General features: G+C 39.8%; 3 protein-coding genes across 11 annotated transcripts; all 3 read left to right on the top strand.

The window, feature by feature from the left end:
• Nucleotides 1-5: 5 nt before the first annotated feature.
• Nucleotides 6-8,191, top strand: LOC308593449 (putative 2-ketogluconate reductase). 4 transcript variants are annotated; one of them, XM_081205817.1, is made up of 7 exons: nt 6-141; nt 1,147-1,347; nt 3,334-3,718; nt 4,367-4,538; nt 6,037-6,215; nt 6,854-6,950; nt 7,836-8,191. In XM_081205817.1, exons 2-7 carry the CDS (start codon nt 1,180-1,182, stop codon nt 7,990-7,992), a joined length of 1,158 nt encoding a protein of 385 aa, XP_081061943.1. In that variant the 5' UTR covers nt 6-141; nt 1,147-1,179; the 3' UTR covers nt 7,993-8,191. The 4 variants fall into 4 exon arrangements, with proteins under 4 accessions (XP_081061943.1, XP_081061945.1, XP_081061942.1 ...); XM_081205816.1 differs by lacking the exon at nt 6-141 and adding an exon at nt 431-928; XM_081205819.1 differs by lacking the exon at nt 1,147-1,347 and having other exon boundaries at nt 65-141.
• A 116-nt stretch (nt 8,192-8,307) lies between these two features.
• LOC308593452 (putative 2-ketogluconate reductase) lies at nt 8,308-17,696 on the top strand. Of its 3 annotated transcripts, none has more exons than XR_014010955.1 (6): nt 8,308-10,497; nt 11,380-11,551; nt 12,572-12,750; nt 13,288-13,384; nt 15,040-16,029; nt 17,613-17,696. XR_014010955.1 is itself a non-coding variant. In XM_081205823.1 (6 exons), the coding sequence occupies exons 2-6, from the start codon at nt 10,116-10,118 to the stop codon at nt 15,194-15,196; spliced, it is 987 nt and encodes a 328-aa protein (XP_081061949.1). In that variant the 5' UTR covers nt 8,308-9,738; nt 10,084-10,115; the 3' UTR covers nt 15,197-17,039. The 3 variants fall into 3 exon arrangements, 2 of the variants coding, with proteins under 2 accessions (XP_081061949.1, XP_081061948.1); XM_081205823.1 differs by lacking the exon at nt 17,613-17,696 and having other exon boundaries at nt 8,308-9,738; nt 10,084-10,497; nt 15,040-17,039; XM_081205822.1 differs by lacking the exon at nt 17,613-17,696 and having other exon boundaries at nt 15,040-17,039.
• Nucleotides 17,675-25,743, top strand: LOC308593453 (putative 2-ketogluconate reductase). Of its 4 annotated transcripts, none has more exons than XM_081205825.1 (6): nt 17,675-17,824; nt 19,239-19,623; nt 20,704-20,875; nt 22,493-22,671; nt 23,142-23,238; nt 25,315-25,743. In XM_081205825.1, exons 2-6 carry the CDS (start codon nt 19,242-19,244, stop codon nt 25,466-25,468), a joined length of 984 nt encoding a protein of 327 aa, XP_081061951.1. In that variant the 5' UTR covers nt 17,675-17,824; nt 19,239-19,241; the 3' UTR covers nt 25,469-25,743. The 4 variants fall into 4 exon arrangements, with proteins under 4 accessions (XP_081061951.1, XP_081061953.1, XP_081061950.1 ...); XM_081205827.1 differs by lacking the exon at nt 17,675-17,824 and adding an exon at nt 18,120-18,197; XM_081205824.1 differs by lacking the exon at nt 17,675-17,824 and adding an exon at nt 18,145-18,367.
• Nucleotides 25,744-26,024: the final 281 nt, after the last annotated feature.

Below are 26,024 nucleotides of genomic sequence, written 5' to 3'. Positions count from 1 at the left end.
CCCCGCAAGAGCAAATGAAGCCGTTTGCCCGCCTTTTGTTTCGCCACTTCCGGAAAGGTTCATTTTGCGACGGAAGTGGAACGGCTGCTCTTCAGTTGACGCTTAAGCGATAGGACGAGTCCATTGCAAAAAGAAAGAGGGGTAAGGGGGAACCGTTCTGGTAAAAAGGGTACCTGTTGCGTAGAAGAGAGTGGTTCTGACAGCTATGAAGCCCGCATACGCGGCAACCATAGACCTTGGTATGACGTCAACTGTTTGGAAAAGGTTTCCCGCCGAAAGCTTGTCGAGCGGAATTCTTGGTTTTGATGGTTTCTTCCAACCCGTAAGGGAAAGCGAATCGAGAGCTAGGATTGATTGCTCGGGTCTGGCCGCAGTTCTTGCCATTGCCCCCTCCTGCGGGCAGAGACTTGCAATTAAGGCTCTTGCCAGCTTCAGACCACGTGATCCCTTTGGAATTGTATTTCTCCTAGACAGTAGTAATACATATTGTTTTTTTACATAGATACAGTATTTTAGCACCATGTGTAAACCATAAAAACATGGGCTGACAATGCCACATTTTTGCACTATAGACAGGGCAAAATAAACATAGCTACCACATATGTATTTTATCCAGGTTTGCTACTGTAATGACTTTTTCCTTGGCTCCTAACGGATAATACATTGAGCATTTATTTTTACTTGAGAAGCTTGTAAATGCTGTTAATAAATATCTGGAAACCAAGTATAAAAATGGGATACAGCCTTGTTACAAATGTGTGTACGTACTAAGGAACAGATGTGCTGTGTGCATAGCTCACATTCAGGCAGAGCCAAGCCAGCTAAGGGGCCTTAAAAGCAAACAGATAAAAGAACTGACTGTACTCAGTGTGTGCTGTAGGAATCAAGAAATACGCACATTGTTTAATCCACTCCCCTACCAAAAGTGGTAAGTTAGTTACAGCAGAAGCTGTTGTTAATCTTGGTGTAATCTTTGTTAAAAGTTTTAAACATGATTTATTTTGAGTGATTTATTTTGCTGGCTCCACAAAGGGTTTTTAGAATATAATTGCACTGTTACTTCCTTTTTATTCAGGAATGTCTGCTTTAGTATCTGCTAAACTTTCACAACACTAGCTTAGATTTAAATTGTTGTTTCTTGGACAGGTGTTCCCAAAACACTGTGTTTAATGTAGGATTATGCTCAGAGTTAAAGCCTTCTGCTTGGCACAGTCTGTTCAGCTGGCTGCTGCCTGGGTGAAAGTCTCCAGCAAGCACTGGTCTCAGTGGGCAAAGACAAATATTACCTGTGTGCAAAGCTACAGAACTGAGCAAAACAGCACTGGGGGAGCAGCTTACCAGGCCAAGGTTAGTACCAGGAGGAAGCAAATTGCCTTGTAGAAATATTCCTGTTAATGATTGAAGTGATTATTGTGATTATTTATGCTAATCACATAATATACAGTGGTACCTCGGGTTACATACGCTTCAGGTTACATACGCTTCAGGTTACACACTCCACTAAGCCAGAAATAGTGCTTCAGGATAAGAACAGAAATCTGGCTCCAGCAGCGCAGCGGCAGCAGGAGGCCCCATTAGCTAAAGTGGTGCTTCAGGTTAAGAACAGTTTCAGGTTAAGTACGGACCTCCAGAACGAATTAAGTATTTAACCCGAGGTGTCATTGTATATATAAACCCATGTGCCTATATTGCACGTTAAGGCTTTGAGTGAGGGAATTACTATTCTTATCTCTAGCTTGCTGAAAAACAGAGTTTATTCCTTAGCAGGAATCAGCTGAGGGTACTTGTACTAGGCGGCCATTAGTAGCCCCTGGACCAAATTATAGCCACCTATATTTAATTGCATCCTGGGAATGGAATGGGGTTGCTGCCAATCAAAGTGGCCCTTTGGCAAAACTCATTGCTGACAAAATCTGTGGTGAAATATGGGGACAGAGAGATGTAAACTGTTCCAGTGCTGCAAGACAGCTGTTCCACCACCTCTCATGTGGGCTCCATTGCCATTCTAAGAGAATGAGGGAAGTCTTCATGGTGAGTTATGGCACCTCTTTTTCTAGAAAAATAGCACTGCCCACAGCCTTCCATTTGAACACATTGCTTCACACACCACAACTGATAATTATATGGAAGGGTCCATAGTGTTACATTATGCCTTTTCACTTAAATGAATTCCTAATACTGTCTAATACTGTATTAGACAGAAGTCCAGTAAGCATATCATAGAAGGCAGTAACTAATGGAATCCCTCTTATGTGGGTTGGAGCGTACAGATAAGGCAGAATTTGGGTGTGATGTGTATGTTTTAGTGGGGTGAGAGTTGTATATTGTGACCCAAGATATGCCTTGCCGAGAGGGAGGCTGAAGATGGAAGGGTTCCTTGACTCTTTAAGAAGTTTTTTAAATGTGCTGCTATGTTTTGAGGTCTTTAGGATTTTATTGTTTTATGTTAGATTATATTACATTGTTTCGTAGTTTTTCATATTCATTGTTTCTTGTATATACATATTGTATTTGTTATTTTCAAGACCACAAGGTTACTGCCTTAATATTTAAGCAATATTTAAATACTGTATAGGAAACAATAATTTGCTAGGTTTTTTTCCTGATAAATCATCAAAAGTAGTGTATGCTGTCCTCTTACGATGATCAAAATTAGTTGATGTTGGTGTTTCTATTAAAAGATAAGCAGCTAAATCTTGTGAAGTTTTTTGTCCTATAACTGGCTGCAGCTCATTTCTTTGTACAGAAGCTGACAGTCAGAATCAAAACTGATAAAAGGCTAATTTGATCGGCATGAAGCATTATCAGACATTTTTAGAGAGGATCCCATTCCGCTCCAGCAACTAAGCATTTTTCTGCATCTTACATGATGAATACAGCTTTATCATTACATTGTAGTGTCTTATTGCCACAACTGGGCAAGAAAATACGCATGTAGAAAGTCATCATCTGTTGCAATTAAATCCTGTTGTAAATTAAATCCTCCTGGGTATATTCTTTTTCTTATGTATTTATGTATAAAATCTTTATAAATGTCTAAACACCACAAAATGCCATAGTAGTGTACAACAACATTAAAACAAAGGAAATAGAAACAAATAAAGTAGATCTCTAAAGAGAAATCCGACAATGCCTGTGAGTCAGCTCATCCTCCTGGGAACACTTTTAGATGTTTGAAGCACCCAACAAAATGTAATTATTGCCAGAGACTATCTGTTAATATAGAATAACGCAGAATACCGAGACTCCAGTTTACATTCTTGGATATTTCCCAGTGGCTTTATGAAAGCCTAGTTTTCTGTTTAACATTTCTCATCATCCCCTTTTTTTCAGGGTATGGGAGAAAAAGAACTGCCAGGCGTTTTGATCTGTGAAATAGGAGGTCCATTTGGTGTACTGGAGAGCCATGTGGAGTTCCTCAAGAAACACTTCAATCTCATCACCCTGAAAGAGTTTCACAGAAACAAGGACGAACTTCGTGAAAAGATCAAGTCCATTTTTGTATTTGAGTGCAGACCTCTCATTGACCGGGAACTTCTTGAAAGCTTGCCCAGCCTAAAGGTGGTAGCAAACTCAGGGGTAGGAGTGAATCATTTGGACTTGAAACTGATTTCGAGCTTTGGAGTAAAAGTCACCAACACCCCACATGCTGTTTCTGACTCCACAGCAGACATAGGCATGGCCTTAATGCTGGCATCTGCAAGAAGACTAGTGGAAGGTAAAGTCATTTTCTTTTGCAGTTTATGTAAGTTGCTGTGGACACATTTCAGATTTTGTGGGACATAACTTGCACTAATATGTTAAGATTTTGAGTTTACCACTCCCAGTATCAATCAGTCCTTAGATCAGCTGATCAATAGTTATATGATAATGCCCATGATATAGTGATAAATAATAATACAGGTATTTGCTCCCTTTTCCAGCTATTCAGGTACCAAGTAGAAATTAACTTTTAAACTGAAAATTATGGAGTACTGTACTCCAAATTTTGGCTTGCTTCTAGTTTGTAACTGAAATTGAGTCAGAGCCAATATCCATTTAGCTCAACATTTTATGGGTTGAAGATCTTCAAACTCTTGAACAGATGTTTCTCTAGTCCTTCCATACAAGATCCCTTAACTAGATTTAACAGTGATGGATTCTGTTACCTTCTTCCTTAAATTTATTCCCACCTATATTTTTATGTGCTGCTTATTGTACAAATTCTAAGTAGACATATGCCTTCCAGGGACTCCCATTTAGAGCTGTCTTCTGATTTTCAATAACTATTGTAAATAGTGCGGGCATGTTTTCTAATTTCTGAAATAAAGCTGTTGTAAGTACTAACTCTTGTTTCTCATTCGTGGCTTCTGCTTTTGTTTTTTAGGTTGTCGTATTGCAACATCTCCAGATACCACACATTTTGCGGTTGACTGGCTGGGAGTAGAAGTTACCCGGGCCACGCTTGGTATCATTGGAATGGGCAGCATTGGGTATAAAGTAGCCAAGAGAGCAAAAGCTTTTGACATGAACATCCTTTATCACAACAGGAACCGTAGGTATATCTTTGATGAAGGTGTTGTACTGTGCAGCCCATGCAAAACTAACATGGGAGTAAGTCTCATGGATCTCAGTGGGGCTTACTCCTGAATAGACAGGTACAGGACCTCAGCCTTAGTTATTTAACTTCCAATGTATTGGTAATCTAGGTTTCAATGTCTGTTGGAAGCAGTTGTTCGAAACTATCAATCTCTGCACCATGTTACAGTGTCAGTCTGTGTGTAGTCATGGAGGCTAAGGGGCTGAGACAAAAGCAATTCCTCCTTCAGTTGAGACTATTTTCATCTCTACCATTAAAGTGAAAAAGTCACTGTGTGGTAGGGTTGCCATATTTCAAGAGGTAAAAGTCTGGACACAAAAAGTTGTTGGGCTTCCTTAGGGCAATCGCCCAACAGCCCCTCCTCCACTGCTGAGCCTGAGCTGGCCACACCAGAGCCCGGGTCACCAGAGCCTGAACCAGAGCCACCCCCACATAAAATAACCCCCACCAAAAATCCAGGACATTTGCTTTAAAATGTAAAATCAATCACCCCCCCCCCGATGGGCATGTAGGACCCCCAAAAGAGGACGTGTCCGGGAATTCCTGGACATATGGTAAACCTACGTGTATGGTGATTCTTCTTGCTAATATTTGAACACTGAAGTGGAAACAAGTGATTTTTAAAGACATGGTGGTTTTCAGACTTACAATATGGTAAAACAGCCCCCCCCCCCACCTGCCTGTTCAGACTTAATATATAAATCAGGGTTTATTAGATTTTTGTCTTGAATCTCTTTTTGCAACATGCACGGTGCGACACATACAAAATAAGAGTAATTCTGCTTATCTCCAGTATTGGCAATCAATACCTGAAGCAGGGCACACAAGAAGTTGCACTAGAAGACTAGAAGATCTTTTCAAAGATAGTAATCATTTTTTTAAAAAAACCACTGCTAGCCAGATAGACATGCAGGCTCCCATGTTCCTCAAGTTTTCAGATTCTCATGATCAGCCAGCATCCTTTAGCAATGCCCTTTGGCTGCCTTGAAAGGCACCATGCAAGGAGTAACACTGATGTTCACATGGATGCTGCATTGAATTGGGAGGGATGCAGTGGACTTTAAATGTTGCCTTTTGACCTAAAATTTGGCTACCCATAGGAAAGAATCCACAATGAGCTCCCAGCCCCTGTCAAGTATTTGTTCCTCCCGGGCAGCTCCAGGGACGAGAGTTACTAATACAGTGGTACCTCAGGTTACATACGCTTCAGGTTACATACGCTTCAGGGTACAGAATCCGCTAACCCAGAAATAGTGCTTCAGGTTAAGAACTTTGCTTCAGGATGAGAACAGGAATCATGCTCCGGCGGCGTGGCAGCAGTGGGAGGCCCCATTAGCTGAAGTGGTGCTTCAGGTTAAGAACAGTTTCAGGTTAAGTACGGACCTCCAGAATGAATTAAGTACTTAACCCGAGGTACCACTGTATAAGTGACAATTGTCACATTTATTTCCTTCCAGGAAAGAGGAAGAAGAACAGGCAGTTGGTGCCACTTATTGCAGAAACATAGAAGACTTGCTCCAAGGGTCTGACTTTGTGATGCTGGTTGTTAATCTGACACCTGAGACACACAAGCTCATTGGGAAAAGAGAGCTGCAGCTGATGAAACCCACGGCTACTCTCATCAACATCTGCAGAGGTAGGGGATGTGTGACTACCTAAATGTAAACTTCAGCTATATACATTTTTCAAATACCTATTTTTGACTATATTCCATCCTTTTCTCTGTATTCTTTTGTGTGAAAGGTGATACATTTCATCAGCACTAACAAAGGGTGAGGCCAACAACCAGTTTTCCGTGTCAAGAATCAATATGGATTATTTTGAAACCAGTAGTATTGGTGGGGGGTGGGCAATCAGGAGTATGGTACACAAGAAAAAGAAGGGGGAAATTCAGTGGTAAAGAAACATACATTGGGTACAGCTGTGGGTTTCATTACACCCTAATCCAGATGTAGAAGGAAGGAAGGATGGAAGAGCAATATCACATGAAGTGGCTTTATTGGTGAACTTTAACAGGTTTGCTGCAAAGGAAATGGATTAAGGACTGGATTCATAAGGACTTTTTACTATTTTGGGTCAATCAAAACGTGTTTGGGGAGATAATGTGGAGAGTCCCTTAGTTCCTTAAAATGTGTTCTTTGGCTGCAATCCTAAGCACACTTACCTAGGAATTAACTCCACTGGACACAATGTTGTGCTTTTCAAGTGAACAATGCAAGAAACCAGCTTTCAGTCTTTATCATGAACTACTTTATGATTTTCTGTCCGTATCAGGTGCAGTAGTTGATCAAGATGCTTTGGTAGAAGCGCTCAAAAATGGAGTTATTAAGGCTGCAGCTTTAGATGTGACTCACCCTGAACCATTGCCAAGGTAAAATATTACCAAAAAACCCCCACCTTTGCTGTTGTTGTTTTAGTCCTGACATGGAATAATTATTATTCATTGGTCCAAAACTTCAACATTAAGGCATAGATGATCATGATTTGCCTCTGTTGCCGCCTCCTTAATGCTTGATGTGTTCAGAAACCTGTGTGCATGGATAGTCACAAATATGCCTTCTTCTGAATTCATTTTGCCATTTCTTCTGACTGACCAGAGTCTCAGAGTATTTGGATTTAAACAAACTGAAGTAACACAAGAAATCATGATGGTAGAGGTATTAAATATAACCCATTACAAGCTCTGTAGTACAACAACACAATAGCATTTGTGTTCAGGGCTGAGATAGCAATCTGTCCCTTGTCCCGAGGTCCCAAATGCTTTTCCTTTGCCATCTAACGCTTTGAAACAAAACAACCTTCAGATTGTATAGTAGGCGGCAAAATTTGTTTTGCTGCTTTAATTCATTTTCACTCAAACCTGTACCGTGCATTTGAAATGCAAAAATAGAGCAGAATTGTAAGCTGGAGTTCTTGTTCTAAGCCTAGAACATAGACTGCATTGTTCTAAGCTTTCTATCTAACAGTACTGCCATACAAACAAGTTTATAGGTGATGAGAACTTTGATTCAGAGCACCAGTCACTCAAAAGCAGATCTTCATAGGGCTAGCTCTTAAAATGATTTAGTAGATCATATCACACTTAATGATTGTGACCTACACAGTGTATAGAAGACATCTCAGTGAAAGCTAACTTACCATTAATCACCACCCCCCGAATTTGGAGTCTTTTTCAGTGCAGTCATATAGCAATATAGTTACTTTGATCTGCCCGTGCCAGATGACTTCTGATTTTTCTGTTATGGCTTCCTTGCAGGGATCACCCATTATTGCAACTGAAGAATGTTATTATAACTCCTCATATTGGAACTGCAACTGTGCAAGCCCTGCTTATGATGACAGAAGAAGCAGTGGAAAATATACAGGCTGTTCTCAATGACCTCCCCATTCCTAGTGAAGTGATCCCCCAATAGTTTGATGGAGAACATTAATAATCAATGGCTGGTCAGCAAAAGGACATTAACCGCTAAGTAACAATGGAGAATGAAAATCAAAACTTATCCTACGTAGTTTTCATTTATGGCTTCCCATACTGTAACTATTTTCTGTAATTATATTCTTAAGTAAAATAACTAATAAATGTTGCTCCAAGGCTTTCGAGCAGAACAGCTGGCTTTCTGATTCTTCCAGCCCTTTATTTGTACAAACAGATATTCACGGCAGCCTACATTTTCAAATCAAATGGAAACTGGTTTGAGGGAAAGCACTAGGATTCTTCAAGTAGCTTTCACGGGTGCCATTTGCTCACCCAATGGAGACTGGTGTCTTTAGGATATAAGGTTTTAGTTACACATATATAAAACTTGAGTATAGGAAGGAGGGGCTCACACTCCAGCACGTCTTGCTTCCCCATTAGGAAGAGTATCCACACCCAGTTGTCTTTGGTAACATGACAAACTTCCATCATGCAGAAGGAGGGTTCTTAAGAGGGCCAGCTAGGTCATCAGCTTAACAAAGAAACTGGTTTGAACAATCCAGCAGTTTCTTCTACTACATGCCCCATCTTATAGATACAAAACTACAGGCTTGGTGGAGACCCAAAGGTGTAATCCAAACCAACCTCCCAATCCTACAAAAATAGATACGAATTGTGACTGTCATGGGTACTGTATTCCAAAAACCAACAGTGGGGAGCATCCTGGAGCCATAGAAAATAGGGGTGTGCATGCAGCCTCAGTCACTTTCAAAAGTAAAATAATACATAATACCCAGTGGAGTTGCAATACCAAATTCAACCGCAACTGATTAAGAGGCTGCTTGGTGTTCTGTTGGACATACCAGCTTCTGTACCCTTAAAAATGTGAACTGTCCCAAACAGCACTGTTATATCTTGTCCTACATGTGCCATTTGCATGAGGAAGATGACACTCCCCAATATGCTGCAGTAGCCATCTTGTTTCCCCTTGCATTTTTGGTTTCCCAAGAGAACTACTGACCACTGTTGGCTACCCCAGCTTTTGAATGTCTCACGTCAAGCAAAAGTGGAATCCATTCATGGCATAACTGAGAAGAGTGCAAAAAAGTGGTTGTTGGGGTTTTTTTTACATACTAAAGCAAAGTGTTTGGATTGTACCCAACACTATATAAGAGGAGTTCAACTTGAGCAACACCACATTCCCTACCTCTCCCTTGAAGCCCCCTCATATGTCCCCAGACTCTGCTCTGGGGGGGGGGTCCTTCAATGCTATGGAGCAGATTTTGAGTTAGGGGTGCTGCAGGGGAGAGGAGTGGGAAGTTTTGTGCAAGTGGAAGTCTGCTGTGCAAGTGGAACGGCGGTGCTGGATGCAACCTGTTGTTTCATTTGAAAACATTTATTTATATTAAGACAATGTTGAGGTTATAATCAAATAAAGAAGTGCATTGTGGTTGAGTCAGATTTAGCAAACAATGTATTTGGAGTGGTGTTTTTTAAAAGCAACAATATGCCAAAGTTCTCTGTTGATTTACTAGTAGAGAATTATGCATATCTTTAACGCTCATGGATTGAACTTTGTTGGATAATTAAATATGTTTAAATTAGTTTGGATTATACCCATACTTGGCAAGCAAAATGGCTTACAAAGTAACTTGATAAATTCCAGTGTTCAAAGTTCAGCAGTGCTGAGATTTGCTTGCTACTATTTCAAGACATCCTTTCGATGAGCACAGCTTCACAACCGGTATTGTGTTAATTTTTGAAGTTTCCTTTTCTCTTGAAATAATTGCTTCACAGATAATCAACCACACAGAGGTTTTCTTGCAATCAAGCGGTATATACATTTTGTTAAATAAATAAAATAAACAGGAATGAGTTTATGAGTGCTATCGTACAAGTCTTGACAGTTTAAGGATCAGGCTTTGTGAAGTTTGATTTTGAGATTCAGAAGAGACAGGTTTACATCTTTCTGACCATGTTGGTCTTCCACCAATTCTTTGTATATTGTATGTCTTGCATATTGTATCACAATGAAGGAAAATAATCCAGTATTTTGTGGCGTGGTTCGATTGTTCTCTATGCTTTTCAGAAAACTAGTTGTCTCCCATCCTTTCGAAGATCATGCAAGATTCCAAGTTGCCTCTCTTACTGATCAATGAAGTAGGTGGCACCCTGGGAGTCTTAGAAGCGCACGTGCCGTTTCTGAAGAAACACTTTCAACTTATCACCATGAAGGAATTCCTCGAAAGCAAAGAATACTATCGTGCTCAAGTCCAAGCTATTTACTCGTGGTGGCATAAGCCAGTCATCGACAGGGAGCTGTTGAAAAGTCTGCCTAACTTAAAAGTGATTTCAAGTGCAGGAGTGGGTACCGATCACCTGGATTTGAAGCTGATCTCTGGGTTTGGAGTGAGAATCGCCAACACTCCTCATGCTGCCCACAGCACTACAGCAGACATTGGTATGGCCCTGCTGCTGGCAGCTGCCCGAAGACTCGTAGAAGGTAACACTGACAATACTGTACACATTTCTTTACAGTTACCCTTGTCTCATTTTCCCGAGCAGTGAGAGGTTCCAGGGCGGAGCACTTATCCAGATTTGATTCCCTTTGGAAGGAGGTAAATTGAGGCTGGTGTCAGGGATGAGGAGTCAGATTATTATTCAGGTGATGGAGCGGAGGACTCCAAAACAGAGGACATGTATGACCAGACCCAGAAGTGCTGCTACCCAGTGAGCTCATGAAGTCAACATAAGCCTGGCCAGAGGAACGGGCCCTGTCATCCTCTGACTTGGAAGACTCCATGGAAAGTGACGTGCAACCAGAGTCTCCCACGTTCTGTTGCAGGAAGAGATTAATGCTGAGAGCTAGGCCCCTTTAAGCAAAGCAGCACCTTCCAGTATGGGTGAGGCTCACAATGGGGAGGTATCAATGCCGCTGATATACAGGAGAGAAGCTCGCTTTGTTCTTTGCTGAAACAACATACAGTAGGAGCTTTCTGTTCAAAGAGCCTCTGCCTTCAACCTGAACCCTTTTCTACCTAATATTGCATCAGGTTGCCCTGTATCCTGCCTGAACCTCACCCTGCAGTTTGCAGACATTTTTGTAATGCTGACAGGCCTAGTGCCTGAAGCCAGCTCCCGGTAGAGCAATTACTTGCATATTTATACCTTGTTTGTGAATATGAAATTTTGTATGCAATATGACTTTTGTTGCGATCTAAACAAATAATTTAACACTGATATATAATAAAAAATCACCTATTTACAGCCTCAGCTGAATAACTCAGATTTCTTACAAAAATCACTCCCTCCCCCCCCCCCCAGAATTCTGTTTTTAATGAACACCTCTTCTCCACCCGCCACCCCTTATTTTGTCATTTTGCAGGTTGCCAGATTGCTGTTTCCCCTGACACAGGCTATTTCTCTAATAACTGGTTAGGAGAGGAAGTCACCGGGGCAACTCTGGGTATCATTGGAATGGGAAGCATTGGGTATAAAATTGCTCAGAGAGCCAGAGCTTTTGAGATGAAAATTCTTTATCATAACAGGAACAGAAGGTAAAAATACACAGTTTGATACCATACAAAATAGAGTGTATCTTCACCTCTAAAGATGTTTTATCCACCAAATCTTTGTGCATGGGTATAGAGAAAGATCAGCTGGTCTTCAGAAGTGAACAAACACAGCTGTACTTTTCAACTCATATTTCTGCTTAATGTGATGAAGAGAGGCTAACCTATCATGTTTAGAAAAGGTGATCCATCCAGTGAGAAAAAGATAAGGATAAATAAGGGCCATTTCACACAAACAAATTTCAATTCTTAGTAAATGAGGAAACTGGCTAAGTAGCTTGTTCCAGCATTCACCCAAATCCTATGAGAATATGTGAAGTCTTCCTGCCAGTCTTCCAACCCTCCCACTTTTTTCTACAAGAGAGCCATGATTTAAGGTTGATATTCATCCTGAGTGATGTCTGAATTTGGCTTTTGCTGTGTTCCGTTTCATCCTCACTCTGGTTTTCTAAGCTGTTGCTTTGCTAGGGAGGAAACTAGATATTACAAAAACCACAAGGACTGCTGAAAAGAGCCATGAGCAAAGCTCTCTTCTTCCCTTCAGTAACACATTGTGGAACTTACCTAATGTACTTCAAATCAGGATATGAAAAGAACTTAACCTCATCGTGATGGAGAGAGGGAGAACCTCTACTACATGTGGTTGCCATTTTTGGTGTGTGTTTTAATAATGTCAGAGTTTTCTAGGAAAAAGTACGCAGCTCAGCTCATTTTTATGCTAATTTAGATGGTTTTATTAAATCTCAGTGGCTTGATTGCAATATTTAAGTTTTTCAGCTTTGAAAAAAAGCATTTAAACCTTAATTTATTTGCTAGAAATATAAATATCAATATAATATACAGGGGAGATTGGAACATTATTCTGATCTACTGTGTAGCCTTGAACTTAGTGGTACAGTGCACCCCTTGTTGTACAAGGGATCTGCACATTTGTGAATGCTAACCCCCCCCAAAAAAAACCTAGCACTTGTTAAACAGATAATCCTTGTTGTTTTTTTCTGTCAGGAAAGAAGATGAAGAACAGGCTGTGGGTGCCTGCTATTGTGGGGCAATAGAAGACTTGCTCCAGCAGTCAGATTTTGTGGTGCTGGTTGTAAATCTGACACCTCGGACGTACAAACTGATTGGGAAAAAAGAGTTGCAGCTGATGAAACCCACAGCTAGTCTTATAAATATCTCTAGAGGTAGGTCATAAAGAGCTGCTTGAAGAAAAATATTGAGTGTTAGGACTTCAAAGCACAGCACTGTCTGAAAGTCGCTTTGCAAAAAGGCTTTCAAGCAGCCCAGCATTCCCCTTTTGAGCAGTTGCTTTTTGAAGAAGCCCTGCATTCTTTATCACAACATGTGAATCTGTGCTCAGCTTAACATCGTAGTTTGTTTTGAGAGAAACAAACCACGAGTGTTGGCTCACAAATTGTGTTATACCAAGGCTTATGGTCTGTTGCTCCCAGCTTGATGAATGGAGGTGTGTAATGAGATCAGTTCAGCAGCAAGGACAGTACTTATGTTCTCCTTAACTCGGAAGGTGGTGGTCTCTCCTTGATTGGAGCTTTTATAGCAGAGGCTGGATGGCCGTCTGTCATGGATGGTTTAGTTGGGATTCCTGCATTGAAGAGAATTAGACTAGAGGATCCTCGGGTGCCTTCCAACTCTATGATTCGATGAAACCATGCAATGCACCGTTACCCAGTGGTTATCATAAGAACATGATTTCCACACAGGGCAAGTTGTAGACCAAGATATGCTTGTGGAAGCTCTTCAGACTGGTGTTATTAAAAGTGCCGCTATGGATGTCACTTATCCTGAACCACTGCCCAGGTAAACAACTATGTATTTATCTATTTTAAAAAATGAATGACTATAAGCGCATTGTAAAGACTGCAGGGAAGCATAGGAGTAACCAGTGCTAAAGTTCAGACTGATATCTCTGCCTTCTTCCACTGTATACTCTGGGAAGTAGTAGGAGAACCTATATAATACACATCATGCTTCCTTTCCAAATTGAAGCCATGAGGCCATGGAAGGACAGTGTGAGCAGGTGTTAAGTAAATGTTTGAGTTAGTGCTGAAAGCTTTCATCTGCAGCTGGGATTCCTAACTGCATCTTAAAACATCCCTTGCCGCCCACCAAGGCCCCTGTCCCTCCCAATTTGTTTAAAAAGTGTATTTGGCTTTTTTGTTACGGTTCGTTTGGGAGGATTGCTTGATTTTTGTGTGTGGAGGGGAGTATGGTCTGCTTTTAATCTTTGTTTTATTTGGGGATTGGGGTGGAGCTTATTTTCAGATGTGCAGTTCTGAGCATGGCCAGTTTTTTTGCCTATAAAATGGGAATTTTATGCTGTTCCCGAGAGTTTGTAGATTTCCGTATGTTCCTCCAGACCAAAAATAGTTGGGGACCCTGCAGTTCAAAAGGCAGTCCTATAATTGTAGTGATTATCCCTGCATCACAGTTATACAAGCATTATGCCAGTGCATTATAGTTGAGATCCCATGCACCTTTTATCACACAGATAAGACAGGAAAGGAGGAGCGTTATTCCATTCATAACAAACAGCCAACCCTATTTCTCAGTGCAACATAAATTGCTCACCTACACCCTCTTCCTTCCAAAGACATGGGCTTATGGTCAGTTGTCTGACCGCATAGATAGCTGACAGAGTACTCCACACATGAATGTATGGCATCTGTGTGATTGGAGCAAACATTTTGCGAAAGAGTGGGCCATATAGTCCAAGAAGAGGAGGCACTTCAGCCATGAGTTCATAATGTACAAGGAGCTATCCAGAAGTTTAGTGAGAATGAGCAACGCAATGGGAGACAGAGGGTGGGGTTTTGAGTTGTCTGGGGCTCCCCATTGACTCCAGTGTGAGTGTATTCATTTTGCATTACCTGTTCTGAAGATATAATGGTGTGCTGGTGCCATGGATGCTACCAGCACCTGAGGTCTCTCTCCTCCTAACTAATGCCCAAACTTCCTCCGTTCATGTTGGTGAATCAGTTAAACATGCATTAAGCAGCACCAATGCAACAGTGATCCAACACCAATGTAATCTACAACACTTTAATGTTTTTGAGCTTCTAACATGCAGGTGGGCTCAGGGGTGACCCAGTCTCTAACTGCGAGTGTAAGTCGTGGGTAGGATTGCTCTGTTAATCTTCTACTTTAGAAATATAAGTTACATAGATCTATAGATATTTCTTTATATATAACTACACATTAACTATTATACTCTACTAAAGCACCTGTATAATCAGAGGGAGTAAATATTAACCACAGGGGCTGAAACTGAAGGGTACACTTGCCTATTTTCAAGTCATTTGACTTTGGTACATTGCTAGAATATGGATGCTTGCCAAGTCAGATAACTAAAATCCTTCAGATGGTGGATAGCTCTAAGTACTTTTCCTTCATTTGTTTGAATGAATGCCACTTCCTATATTCATAACCTGTCTTTTTTATCTTCTTCTTTTCAGAGATCATCCGTTACTAAAATTAAAAAATGTTATCATAACACCACATGTTGGTATTAAAACACACAAAACTACTTTTATGATAACAGAGGAAGCAGTAAGCAATGTATTGGCAGCTCTTAATGGTCTCCCAATGCCCAGTGAAGTGTTTCCTGACTAAACTTGTGGGCTGTCATCTAACAGAGCAACATGGAACTATTCTACATTTTTCTCTAGTGCAAGAAACATATTGACAGATGTATAAATTCAACCTGAATCTCATGCCTCATGCAGCAGTGTTTGTTCTGGACTGAAGACACAAAACAAGCCAACAGGAGATTTCATATTTTGTTAACTCCTCATCATAGTTATAGCAGATAATGTCCTTTGTTACCATTCCACACAATTAAATTTCAAACAGTGCTTGCTCGTTAATATGAAAAACTGTTGTGAAAATTTCTATGCTTGCATTTTAAATCTTATATACAATATTTATAACAAATAAATAAAAATAATAAATGTGCTTTGAAATTTGCAAGTGAGTTACTTCTTTCACAATAATTTGTAGCCAAACCAAGCTTTGCTACCTGGTAATCAATTAAAAAATTGGAAACTCTGCCTGATTGCCATTTTAAGTAAACTTCTTCTAAAAGGTTTAAAATAAAGTACCACTACCACGGCTTTAAAAGTTATAAATTGGATAATTTAATATCTTGATGACAGTTCTTCCAGCCCTTTTATTTTGTCAAATCGCCCCTCAAAAACTAAGTTTTCTGTGAGGGCTTTGGCACAACTTGCTTGTTCCATGCTACCCTAACTAAGCCTCCTACACTGTAATTGGAAATGTTCACACTTCATTTCTCTACCCTAGCCAGTGGGAGCAGCAAACCATGCAAAACAGGGAATATTTGAAAGACTGAACATGTGACCTCTGTTGAGAATAGGTTCATCAATGGCTGCTAGTTACGATGGCTATAGACAGCCTTCAGTCCCTGCATGTAAAGCACATTTCAGGTAACATTTTTTTAATGCTAAGAACCTCAAAAAAATTAATAAAGTTGAAACATAGATTTTTCTTTTCATTTGTTGGGGGGCAGGGAAGAGTAGGTATTTTTGTGACCAATGTCAACATGCTCAAGCAACCTAAGTTTTATTGTCTTAAGCTCATGTGATTTTGTTCCTAACATAAAATTTATAGCCAGTTCACCAATGAGAAACTAAAACTATCAATACAATAAAGGCTAATCAACCTATTGTCTATTTTATTGTATGAGTCTTATCCAAGAAACCATGAACTTTAGAGAGAGAGAAACAGAGATATTCTGAGTTGCGTTGCATGTCATGCTTCTGGTTGTTTTACTCACATGTGAAATAGCATTTTGAAAAACTGTTGGCAGAACCTGAAACTTTGGGAAATTATCTTTAAAATGATATATGAAAATTAAAAAATGGGTTTGTAGGTTGACATTTTCATGGAATTACGGTTGGGGTGCATCAGCAGGAGAAGACCAACACATTCATGCTCTGCTGTTTGTTTCCCATAGGCATCGAGCAGGGCTCTGGTCATGTTATTCCGTAGTTTGTTACACTGTGGTTAGTCCCATGTTCATTTTTTTCAGTGGAGGACAAATGAGTAAGTCTTCAAATGACCCAGTTGTGGTTTCAGAACTGTAGGAAGAATTGTTTGGTGTTGCTCTATGTTGCTCCTGAACCTTTTTCACATGCCCATCTTCAAGCACACAATTTCAAAACTGGAAGGAGCAGTTTGATATTTGCACACCCTCTTTAATCTTTGCACACCCTCACAGACAGGGCCAGATTTAGGTTTGATGAGGCCCTAAGCTACTGAAGGTAATGGGGCCCTTTATATGTCCAGCTGTCCATTGTCAACAACAAATTGTCACTGTTTTTTGTGTTGAATATATGCTATATGGTAATTTATGGACCTAATAGGCATCTAAAGCCATTTGCACATAACAAAATATGTATTTTATCAAAGTAATTGTTGAACCGAAAGACAACAAGAAGTACGGTATATTCATAGTGAAATACAATTAAAAAGAATTATAGGGGGGGGGCAAGAGAGTGGGGCCCTAAGCTATAGCTTGTTTAGGTTATACATAAATCCAGCACTGCTCACAGATACTGTTCATTAAGGACTGGGCTCCCAAAATACAAAAAATTCATTCAAAGTGAACAGGTGGCACGTTCTGTTTATGTGTGGAGGCAGGTACTGAACTTGGGAGAGCAGGTGCAGGCTAGTAGCTGGACTATGAGTGGAGAAGCCTGTATTTCAGATTTCCAATACCTATCAAGCTCATTGGGTAGCCTCAGCCCAACCTACATCAAAGGGTTGACGTGAGGATAAAATGGAAGGGGAGAACTGCCGTTTACCATCCTGAGCATCTTGAGAAGTAAATGTAAATAAATGACAGCGTATCCAGATAATGCCAAATTGTAAAATACTTGTTATTCTGATCTCTTTTTCTTAAACTGATAAACTTATCTCCCTTCCTTTGGGTGAAATAACCGACAGCAAGAGGGCTGTGATTACCTCTAGTAACTCTTTTATCTGTACAGCAGATTTCCTCCTGCAGGTCCTCCTAGCTGAAAGAGGCTTCACTGCAGCTTCGCGGTTTCCCAACCCAGGGAACAAAGTCCTCCTTGCCGACTCCTTAGCTGGGGAGTCAAAACAGTCCGGAGTTTATTCCCGGGTGATTTCCACGTCCCTCAGTTCTGCTCCGAATCAGCAGGTACCAATTCAAGAGCAACCTTCCTGAAGGAGCTGAAAGACGTTTCTTTCCACAGGGTAATTTGTATTTCATATCTCTCTCTCTCTCTCTTTTAAGATTGCTAATCTTTATTATCCTTTTATTTGACGCCTTTTTCCCTTTTGCATCTTCTAAGGGGCTGCTTGTCTGTGTAGGAATTTCCTAAAGGCAAACATTCTCACAAAACTAGCAAGCAAACCAGCCCCTGCCCTAAGCGGAAGTTCCTAAATTCCATGGGGCTTATGGCTCTCCAGAAATGTCCCATCTCTAATTGTCATTTGCTTGGGTGGGTGTTTAATTCCAGCCAATAAGAGAGGTATATGCAAATTAATAGGGGGGGTGCCGTTATCTGAGCTTTTTCCGGGGAGGGGGCACGGATCACGTTGTCTCTGCAGCTCAAGCTTTGTGACAGTAGGCAATTCCATTCTCACCGGGGGAGGGAAGGAGTTGTAATAGTCAGATTTTGTTTTCAATTGGGGCGCACTTTTTCGGAAAAAATACACTTGGGCGAAGTGAATCCTTTTGTTCCTTCGTTTGCATTTGTTATCCCTGAATAGCAACTGGAGGCGTCATTTCACGAGGTGATAGTGACTCACGTCCTGTAACACTTGTTTATGAACTTGGTGTGTATCTGAAGAAGTGTGCATGCACACGAAAGCTCATACCAAGAACTAACTTAGTTGGTCTTTAAGGTGCTACTGGAAGGAATTTTTTTATTTTGACTTGTTTATGAAGTTGGTTTTGTATTTAGTTCGTTGAATTTCTTCTTAAAATCCAGATATCTATTAAATTAGGGGAAAGAGTTGTGTGCACTGCAGTGGCGGAGGAGGAGAAATACAGCATTCAGAAGCATTGTGTGCAGTAATATTTACAGCAGGGTCCAAATGTTCATCTTTTGATATGGCCAGGATTAGATTACAAAACGTCTAGTATGTTTCATGATGCTATTTAGTTTTTCTCCTTTATGTAAGTCACTAATCTGTTTCTCAACAGAATTTATACTAAGAACACTCCATTCTTGTATAGATTACCTGGACTCCCTTGGGATGAAGGGAATAATAATAATAATAATAATAATAATAATAATAATAATAATAATAATAATAATAATAATAATAATAATATAATAATAATAATAATAATGAAAGCCTTGAACCTTGTTGGGCACTTCCACCTTGATCTTATTCGTGTTTACTCAGAATTACACCCTGCTAAATTCAGTTGGGTTTACTCCCAAATGAAATCTGCATAGATTACACAATTTTGGACTGAACGCTTTGGAATGCTAATTAGCAGTCTTGGATATCCCCGCCCTTATTGTATAAAGGAACTACCCTGTTAATCACAATGAACTAGATAAAAACAGTAATCTGAAGAGAAACACTGCTGTCTTCACATTAGTTAAAAAAATGAGTTTTGATATATAAATTCTTTTTTCTATACTGTATACAGACCATGGAAGAGAACGAGCATCCATATACACTGATAAATGTTATAGGAGGCACAAATGGAGTATATGAAGACCATGTGGAGTTTCTGGAGAAACATTTTAAGCTCATTACCATGAAGGAATTTACTGAAAACAAGCAAGATCTTAGTCATAAAATCAAAGCAATTTTTATGTGGTGTTTCAAACCAGTGGTTGACAGGGATCTCCTGCAAAGCTTGCCTAATTTAAAGGTGATTGCAAACTGTGGCGTAGGCGTGGATCACTTGGACCTAAAACTGATCTCCAGCTTTGGCGTGAAAGTAGCAAACACCCCATTTGCAGTTGCCAATCCTACAGCAGACTTGGGGATGGCTTTGATGCTGGCTTCTGCCAGGAGGATTGTGGAAGGTACATTTTAGCTTTCCAATTAACTTGCTTTAAAACATGGTGTGAATGCAACTGATTGTGTATGGGTTGCTGTGCTTAAAAGTCATAGAGTGATCAGATAAAGGAAATTATTAAATGTCATTTGTTGATAAAAAAACATTTCCAAACAAATCCACCCTAGAAAACATATTTGGTCTTACAAAACACCTGCCCTGTAATTACAGTCTACAAGCAGTTTCTTGGACGAGGAAGTTTTTTTCTCATGGTCTACAAGCGCTTGATTATATAGGCCTATAATCAGAATTAGGCATGTGCAGAGAGGTCTATCTGTAAAATGTCAACATAGTCAGCAGAATGTCTGTATAGGTTGGAGAATGCCTTGTTGAACTAGCAAACACATGGATAAACCTGTTCTACATCGTTTCCAATATACATAAAATATACAGCCTAGCTGCTGAATACTGAAAGTGGGTCACAGATAATTGCACTCCCACAGATGTTTGATTTTGATCCACTCGCACAGGTATCCTTTGAAGGATGTGATGACATCCTGCTGTTGGTAGAACTATATCTTCGTTAATTTTATATATTTATACTACGTTCCAGCTCAGATTAAGAACTCCCACAGGCAAGTTCACAACAGTCCATGTCTTAGTTCGCAAAATCAGAGAGCAGTGAAAGACAAAGTAAAATGTTTAGAACAAAAATAATAGCTAGCAAGATTAAAACACACTGGTATCATGACATAATAAAAATGTCTTAATTGTCAAAAAGAGGAGGGGGACAGATAAACAGCCCTAGGGAGAGATTTCCATAATTGGGGTTCTGTCAATGAAAAGGCCCTACCCCAAACATCCCCACCAATCACTCCTCGGATGAGTATAACTGTATATTTGGGCTAAAAAGGGGTGTGTCTTCAAGGAAGATTTGGGACCTGGTATGTAGTATTTTAGAAATCAAAGCAGTTGTTCAAATACAGCTCAGAGCTCTTAAAACCAGAGCAATTTTCCAAGTTGGGATGGGTATCACACCGTATGTTTGTTAGCTGATCTCCTAAAACACTGCAAACCCTCATTTTCTTTTGTCTGTCTGAATTTCTAGGTCATCAGATTGCAGTTTCTCCTGACACTAAATGTTTTATGGCTGACTGGTTAGGAGAAGAAATTAACGGTGCAACGCTGGGGATCATTGGAATGGGCGCTATTGGGTACAAAGTGGCCCAGAGAGCCAGAGCTTTTGAAATGAACATTCTTTATCATAATAGGAACCGGAGGTAAACCTCTGCCTGATCTCGGTGTTTTAATCTGATTTTACCCACCTGATAACTTCAGCATTTATTTTGTCACTGTCTGCATAAATCCATTGTGCTTTAACTGAGTTTCCCTGGACTGTCTAAACATTTACTGTGAATGTTAATAGAGTACCTATTAAACAAGGCCTACTTCTCTGAGAAGTGACAAGGTCATGAGTAGGAATAGAAAGATCTGTCAATTTCCATTCTTTCAGTTTTTCAATCTTACATTTGGTTCTCTATATCTCTGCAACAATTGGGGAATTATTATTTTTTAATTTTCCTCATGAGAATTCATCAGTATTATAATGCAAATTTTCCCAGGTGAAGACATTTTGGATTAAAGTACACATTTTTGCAAGCAATTTTTCCTAACACAATGCAGTTTTAATGTTAGTTTAACTAATATATTCAGTTTTATGCACACTTTCTCCTAATATACAGTATTCATTTTTGCTAACATTGTTTGTGCATTGCACAATTCAGACAAGTACAAATTCCCAAGGATAGCTGTATTTTCATTTCACCAGGTTTGATTTGTTTTGGAAGGAAGAGGTCACGGGGGACTTAAGGTGTTTTGGTAATATCTGGGCTTGTTTACAAATATAAAATGTGATTGTAGGTGGAAGCAGATAGCACAGGACTCCTACAAGCAGAAAAGCCACTGCTGCCCCATCCAACATCCATAGGGGAGAAGTATTCCCAAATGCTTTTTTCACTTACAGCTCGGCTGTTTTACTGTCCCCCCCACCGCCTCCTCCAAAATCTGCCTTTTTACACACACCTTAGCTGGGAAGAGGAAGAAATAGCACTTATTCCGCCACGCCACCCCCCGGCTCCTCATAAACTTCTGTTTTGTAGCCCTGAATGCTGGTTGTGACTCGGAGACATTCTTGCAACCTCCCTTCTCCCAAAAAGGATGTATATTGCTGGTACACTAGCTTTAATTTGGCAAAAGCACTTCTAGGTAGGGTTGCTATATTTCAAAATGTGAAAATCTGGACAGCTTTTTTTTTTTTTTTGCAAAGTTGTTGAGATAGTTTTGGGATTTTTTTTGACCAGCTTTCCCCCCCCCCCCCAAGTCTCAAAAAAAGAAGATGTTTTGAACTATTATAAAGGAAATTAACCAAAATTTACACTTCTGACATGGGTTGCCATATGTCCAGATGTTCCCGGACCTGTTTCCTATAGCCGAATCCCAGCTATGTCCGGGAAATTCCGGACGTATGGCAACTCCTGTCACCTGTATATCCAGAGATAATGCTGGTTCCAGGAGAACGCCCAAAAAATGTACAGTTCCATTCAGAAGAGCCTGAAAGTTTGTTCCTGGATTAGTAGTTCCACTCCTAGTTTGTATCTTCATATTTTTTTTTAAAAAAGTTTCAGTTTATTATTAGTCCTTTACTGATCCTTGACAAAAGGTCCAGGATTTTGTTGGGAAAGGAAAGAAAGAAGTAGGTATCAACTGTAAATTGCTGACACTAAAACTCACATCCCCAGATGACATCTGGTGGTTTCATGAAAATGTTTAACGACAATCTACCGTATATGCTATTTTTGTTAAATTCTTAACTAGAGCTAAATGTTTGTTTCCTGCAGGAATGAGGTTGATGAACAGGCTGTTGGTGCTGTTTATTGCCCAAAGTTGGAAGACTTACTCCAGCGTTCTGACTTTGTCATACTGTCTGTGAACCTGACACCTCAAACACAAAAACTGATTGGAAAAAAGGAGCTGGAGCTCATGAAACCCACTGCTACTCTTATCAACATCTCTAGAGGTAGGATACCGAATCATTTTTGGGCAGTAAACCACATTTTCCTGGAGACAGAACCTAGACTGACGACGCTCCATTACTTTGTGGAGTCAACACACAAGAATGAGAGATGTTGGGGGAAATCATGTCATCTCCAGCAACTGTCCACTGCACTTGTTTCAGGAGATTAGTCTTCTACTTTTAGGCACTGTAGAACTAGATAAGCCTCTCCCAACCTGGTGTCCTTAAAATGTTTTGGAGCACAAATCTCATCCATTCCAGCAGGCAGCATAGAGTGGTCCATGGTATGGGATTATGGGAGTTCAAGCCCAAACCGGGAGGGCACCAGATTGGGAAAGACTGAGCTAGATTGGAACAGATATTGGACACACACTATCGTTCTGCAGAAATCTCGGCTGATGGTATTTCTATATTGCTGTCTATATTGCAGTCTATGTTTTGGTTCAAAGAAAACAGTACGATTTTTCATTTAGGTCAAGTGGTTGATCAAGATGCATTGGTGAACGCGCTGAAAAATGGAGTTATTAAGGCCGCAGCTTTGGATGTGACATATCCTGAGCCATTGCCAAGGTAAGAATGGTTCCACATGAAAATGTTTAAGCAGAAATCAGAACCAATGTTTGTCCATTAACTATTTGGTTTGCCATCGATTGCCCCATCTTTGGCATAATCTATGTCCCAAAATGTATTCTGACTCATTTCTGATTTGTCTAAGGACGGATGAATCAGTTTTGGTCTTCTAAGTTTCTTACTTTTCTAATCTTAAATTCATTTCTCCACATTTCCACAGCAAATGTGCTGATTTAAAGAAAAAAATCTTCATGGAAATTCACCAGCATTTTTGTACAAATTTCTCCTTAAAACCACATTTTTATATTTAAAAATGTTTGTAATTGTTTTTTACATTTCCCCCCTTTTATGGCTGCAACTCTTCTGTTTGTTTTTATGTGTATTTTGTAATTGTATATTTCATTGTTGTAGCGCACCCTGGCACTTCACATTAAAGGGCCAGTTAGAAATCTAAGACATTAAAAAAATAAATATAAACATCTGGAGTGCTCCATCACCAAGGGCAATTTAAGATGAAGCAGCTGGATATTTACTCCAAACCATGGCAATTGTTAATTCTTCAGGTTACTGTAGATGTGATATAGGGTTGTTATCTAGTATTAGTCAGGATGGATCCATTAAATTCAATGAATCTAAGTTGGAATATGACTTAGTTGGAATATGACTTAGTTGGGTATCACTCGTAGTGTGTTAATGCAAACTTTACATTGTAATGGCTCTGAAATGTTAACTGGTTTGCATAGGCAAGGTGGTATAATTTTAAACCCCATGATGCACAGACAATACTTATGCAATCAGTTTAATAACAGTTGCTCATGGACCTTGGAATTCAGATTCCAAGGCCTCCTTTGACCTCATATGTGCAAATCTCCTTAAGTCATGGGTACGCAAACTAAGGCCCAGGGGCCGGATCCGGCCCAATCGCCTTCTAAATCTGGCCTGCGGAAGGTACGGGAATCAGCGTGTTTTTACATGAGTAGAATGTGTCCTTTTATTTAAAATGCATCTCTGGGTTATTTGTGGGGCATAGGAATTTGTTCATATTTTTTTCCCCAAAATATAGTCCGATCCCCCACAAAGTCTGAGGGACAGTGGACTGGCCCCCTGCTGAAAAAGTTTGCTGACCCCTGCCTTAAGTGAACTGTGAAATCACAGTACCTATGCAAATAGCTGCCATTGCAGCATAAAAGTAGATCAGTCATTCAGACCCCTTAAGCCTTGAACATGTTAGCAGGCAAATTAATGGACGCAAGCAACCTTTTTTCACTATTTCATTGTATAATGCAGATGTGAATCTTACTTGTATTTTGTGTATGCAGAAAACAATCTGAAGGTTCCTTATTCAGTTCCATCTCTATGTACACTATCTGGGACTCCTCAAATGAAGGAGAGGATACAAATGTTTACAAATAGATTAAAATGTGATGTGTGACTAGCGGACACACAGAACATACCTGTCATTTAGATACCTTTTTGCAGTGCTTTTTTCTGGGGCGACGCATACCCCTAAACATTTTATGAATCTTTGTACTTTTGTCCATTTACTGTATTTATTTCCCCCGATTTGAATTATAAAATGGTGATTTTCTTGAGTCAAAATAACAGTAGCCCTAAACATTTTTTAAAGAAAAAAGCACTGCCTTTGTGACCCTGAACTGATTTTAAGACTGGGATTTGATTGTGCCTGTGATGGCATGTTTTAGTTAGTTTCCTTCCAATTATAGAAAGGACTAAGAGCAGTGGATGGTTCTTTTGGCACATGAAGGAAGGTAATTTTCACCCTCTCTGTCCTTCATGCTGTTCTGAAGGGTCCCGCAACCCTTTGGAGCAGATTTTCATGGTCATGAGACATTTCAGCGAGAACAAGGAATCAATCAGTCACATCTTCCCCTTCTCCTCGCAGAAGCATCCTGTGAACAGAACTCTGTAGGAATGTTTTTGCCAGCAACTGCCTTGTTAGGAACCAAGCCTAAATTAATAATCTGTTCATTTTCACAGACTTTTTGTGGTAAAAATAGTGGCATAGTTTACTAAGATTTTAATTAAATTTCTGATTTATTTTCTTCCTTCCTTCAGAGATCATGCTTTATTACATTTAAAGAATGTCATTATAACTCCTCACCTTGGAAGTGCAACTTCAAAAGCTCGCCATCTGATGATGAGAAACATGGTTGAAAGTATCTTGGCTGGTGTCAGTGGTCTCCCAGTCCCTAACGAAGTGCATGTGTAACATTCTCCATATGATACAGATGAAATGTTAATTCTGTGTACATTTTGCTGTATCTGTCTCAAGGTTTCCGTATGAAAATTATGTATTCAGTTTTTATTTTCAGTACGGAAAAAAGTTTGTAATATTCAGATATGAAGAAGAAAAATGAATGAATATTCTATTTGATGTGTTCCCTTTATTGTATTGTTCAATTTGTTTCACAGGGCTTTGCTAAATGGAAAGGAAACACAAATTTAAAAAATAAAAAGTTGTAATATGTCCTTTTTCTGTTTTTTTTTAAAAAAATGCTGAATGAGATCTTTAGCACTGGGATATTAAATGAGTGTGCTGTAAAACATCACAATAATTATTCTGAAAATGTCCATAACATTTGTATAGCTACAATCAGTCCAATCCAAATAACTTTATTGTACTAGCCGTTGGCCATGACAAATCTGAATCTAAAATAAATACAAGCGAGAGGGGTGTTGCACCACAAATAATGGTCTCTGTTTAGATCTCTGCGTTTCCCTTACAGTTCACTACTATATTGTCCAGGGTACAATCTGTGTGACAT

The sequence above is a fragment of the Podarcis bocagei genome (genome assembly GCF_964188305.1).
Source record: "Podarcis bocagei genome assembly, chromosome: 8".
Taxonomy (NCBI): domain Eukaryota; kingdom Metazoa; phylum Chordata; class Lepidosauria; order Squamata; family Lacertidae; genus Podarcis; species Podarcis bocagei.
The sequence above is the reverse complement of the archived record's forward strand: the minus strand, read 5'-3'. Positions and strand labels throughout refer to the sequence as shown.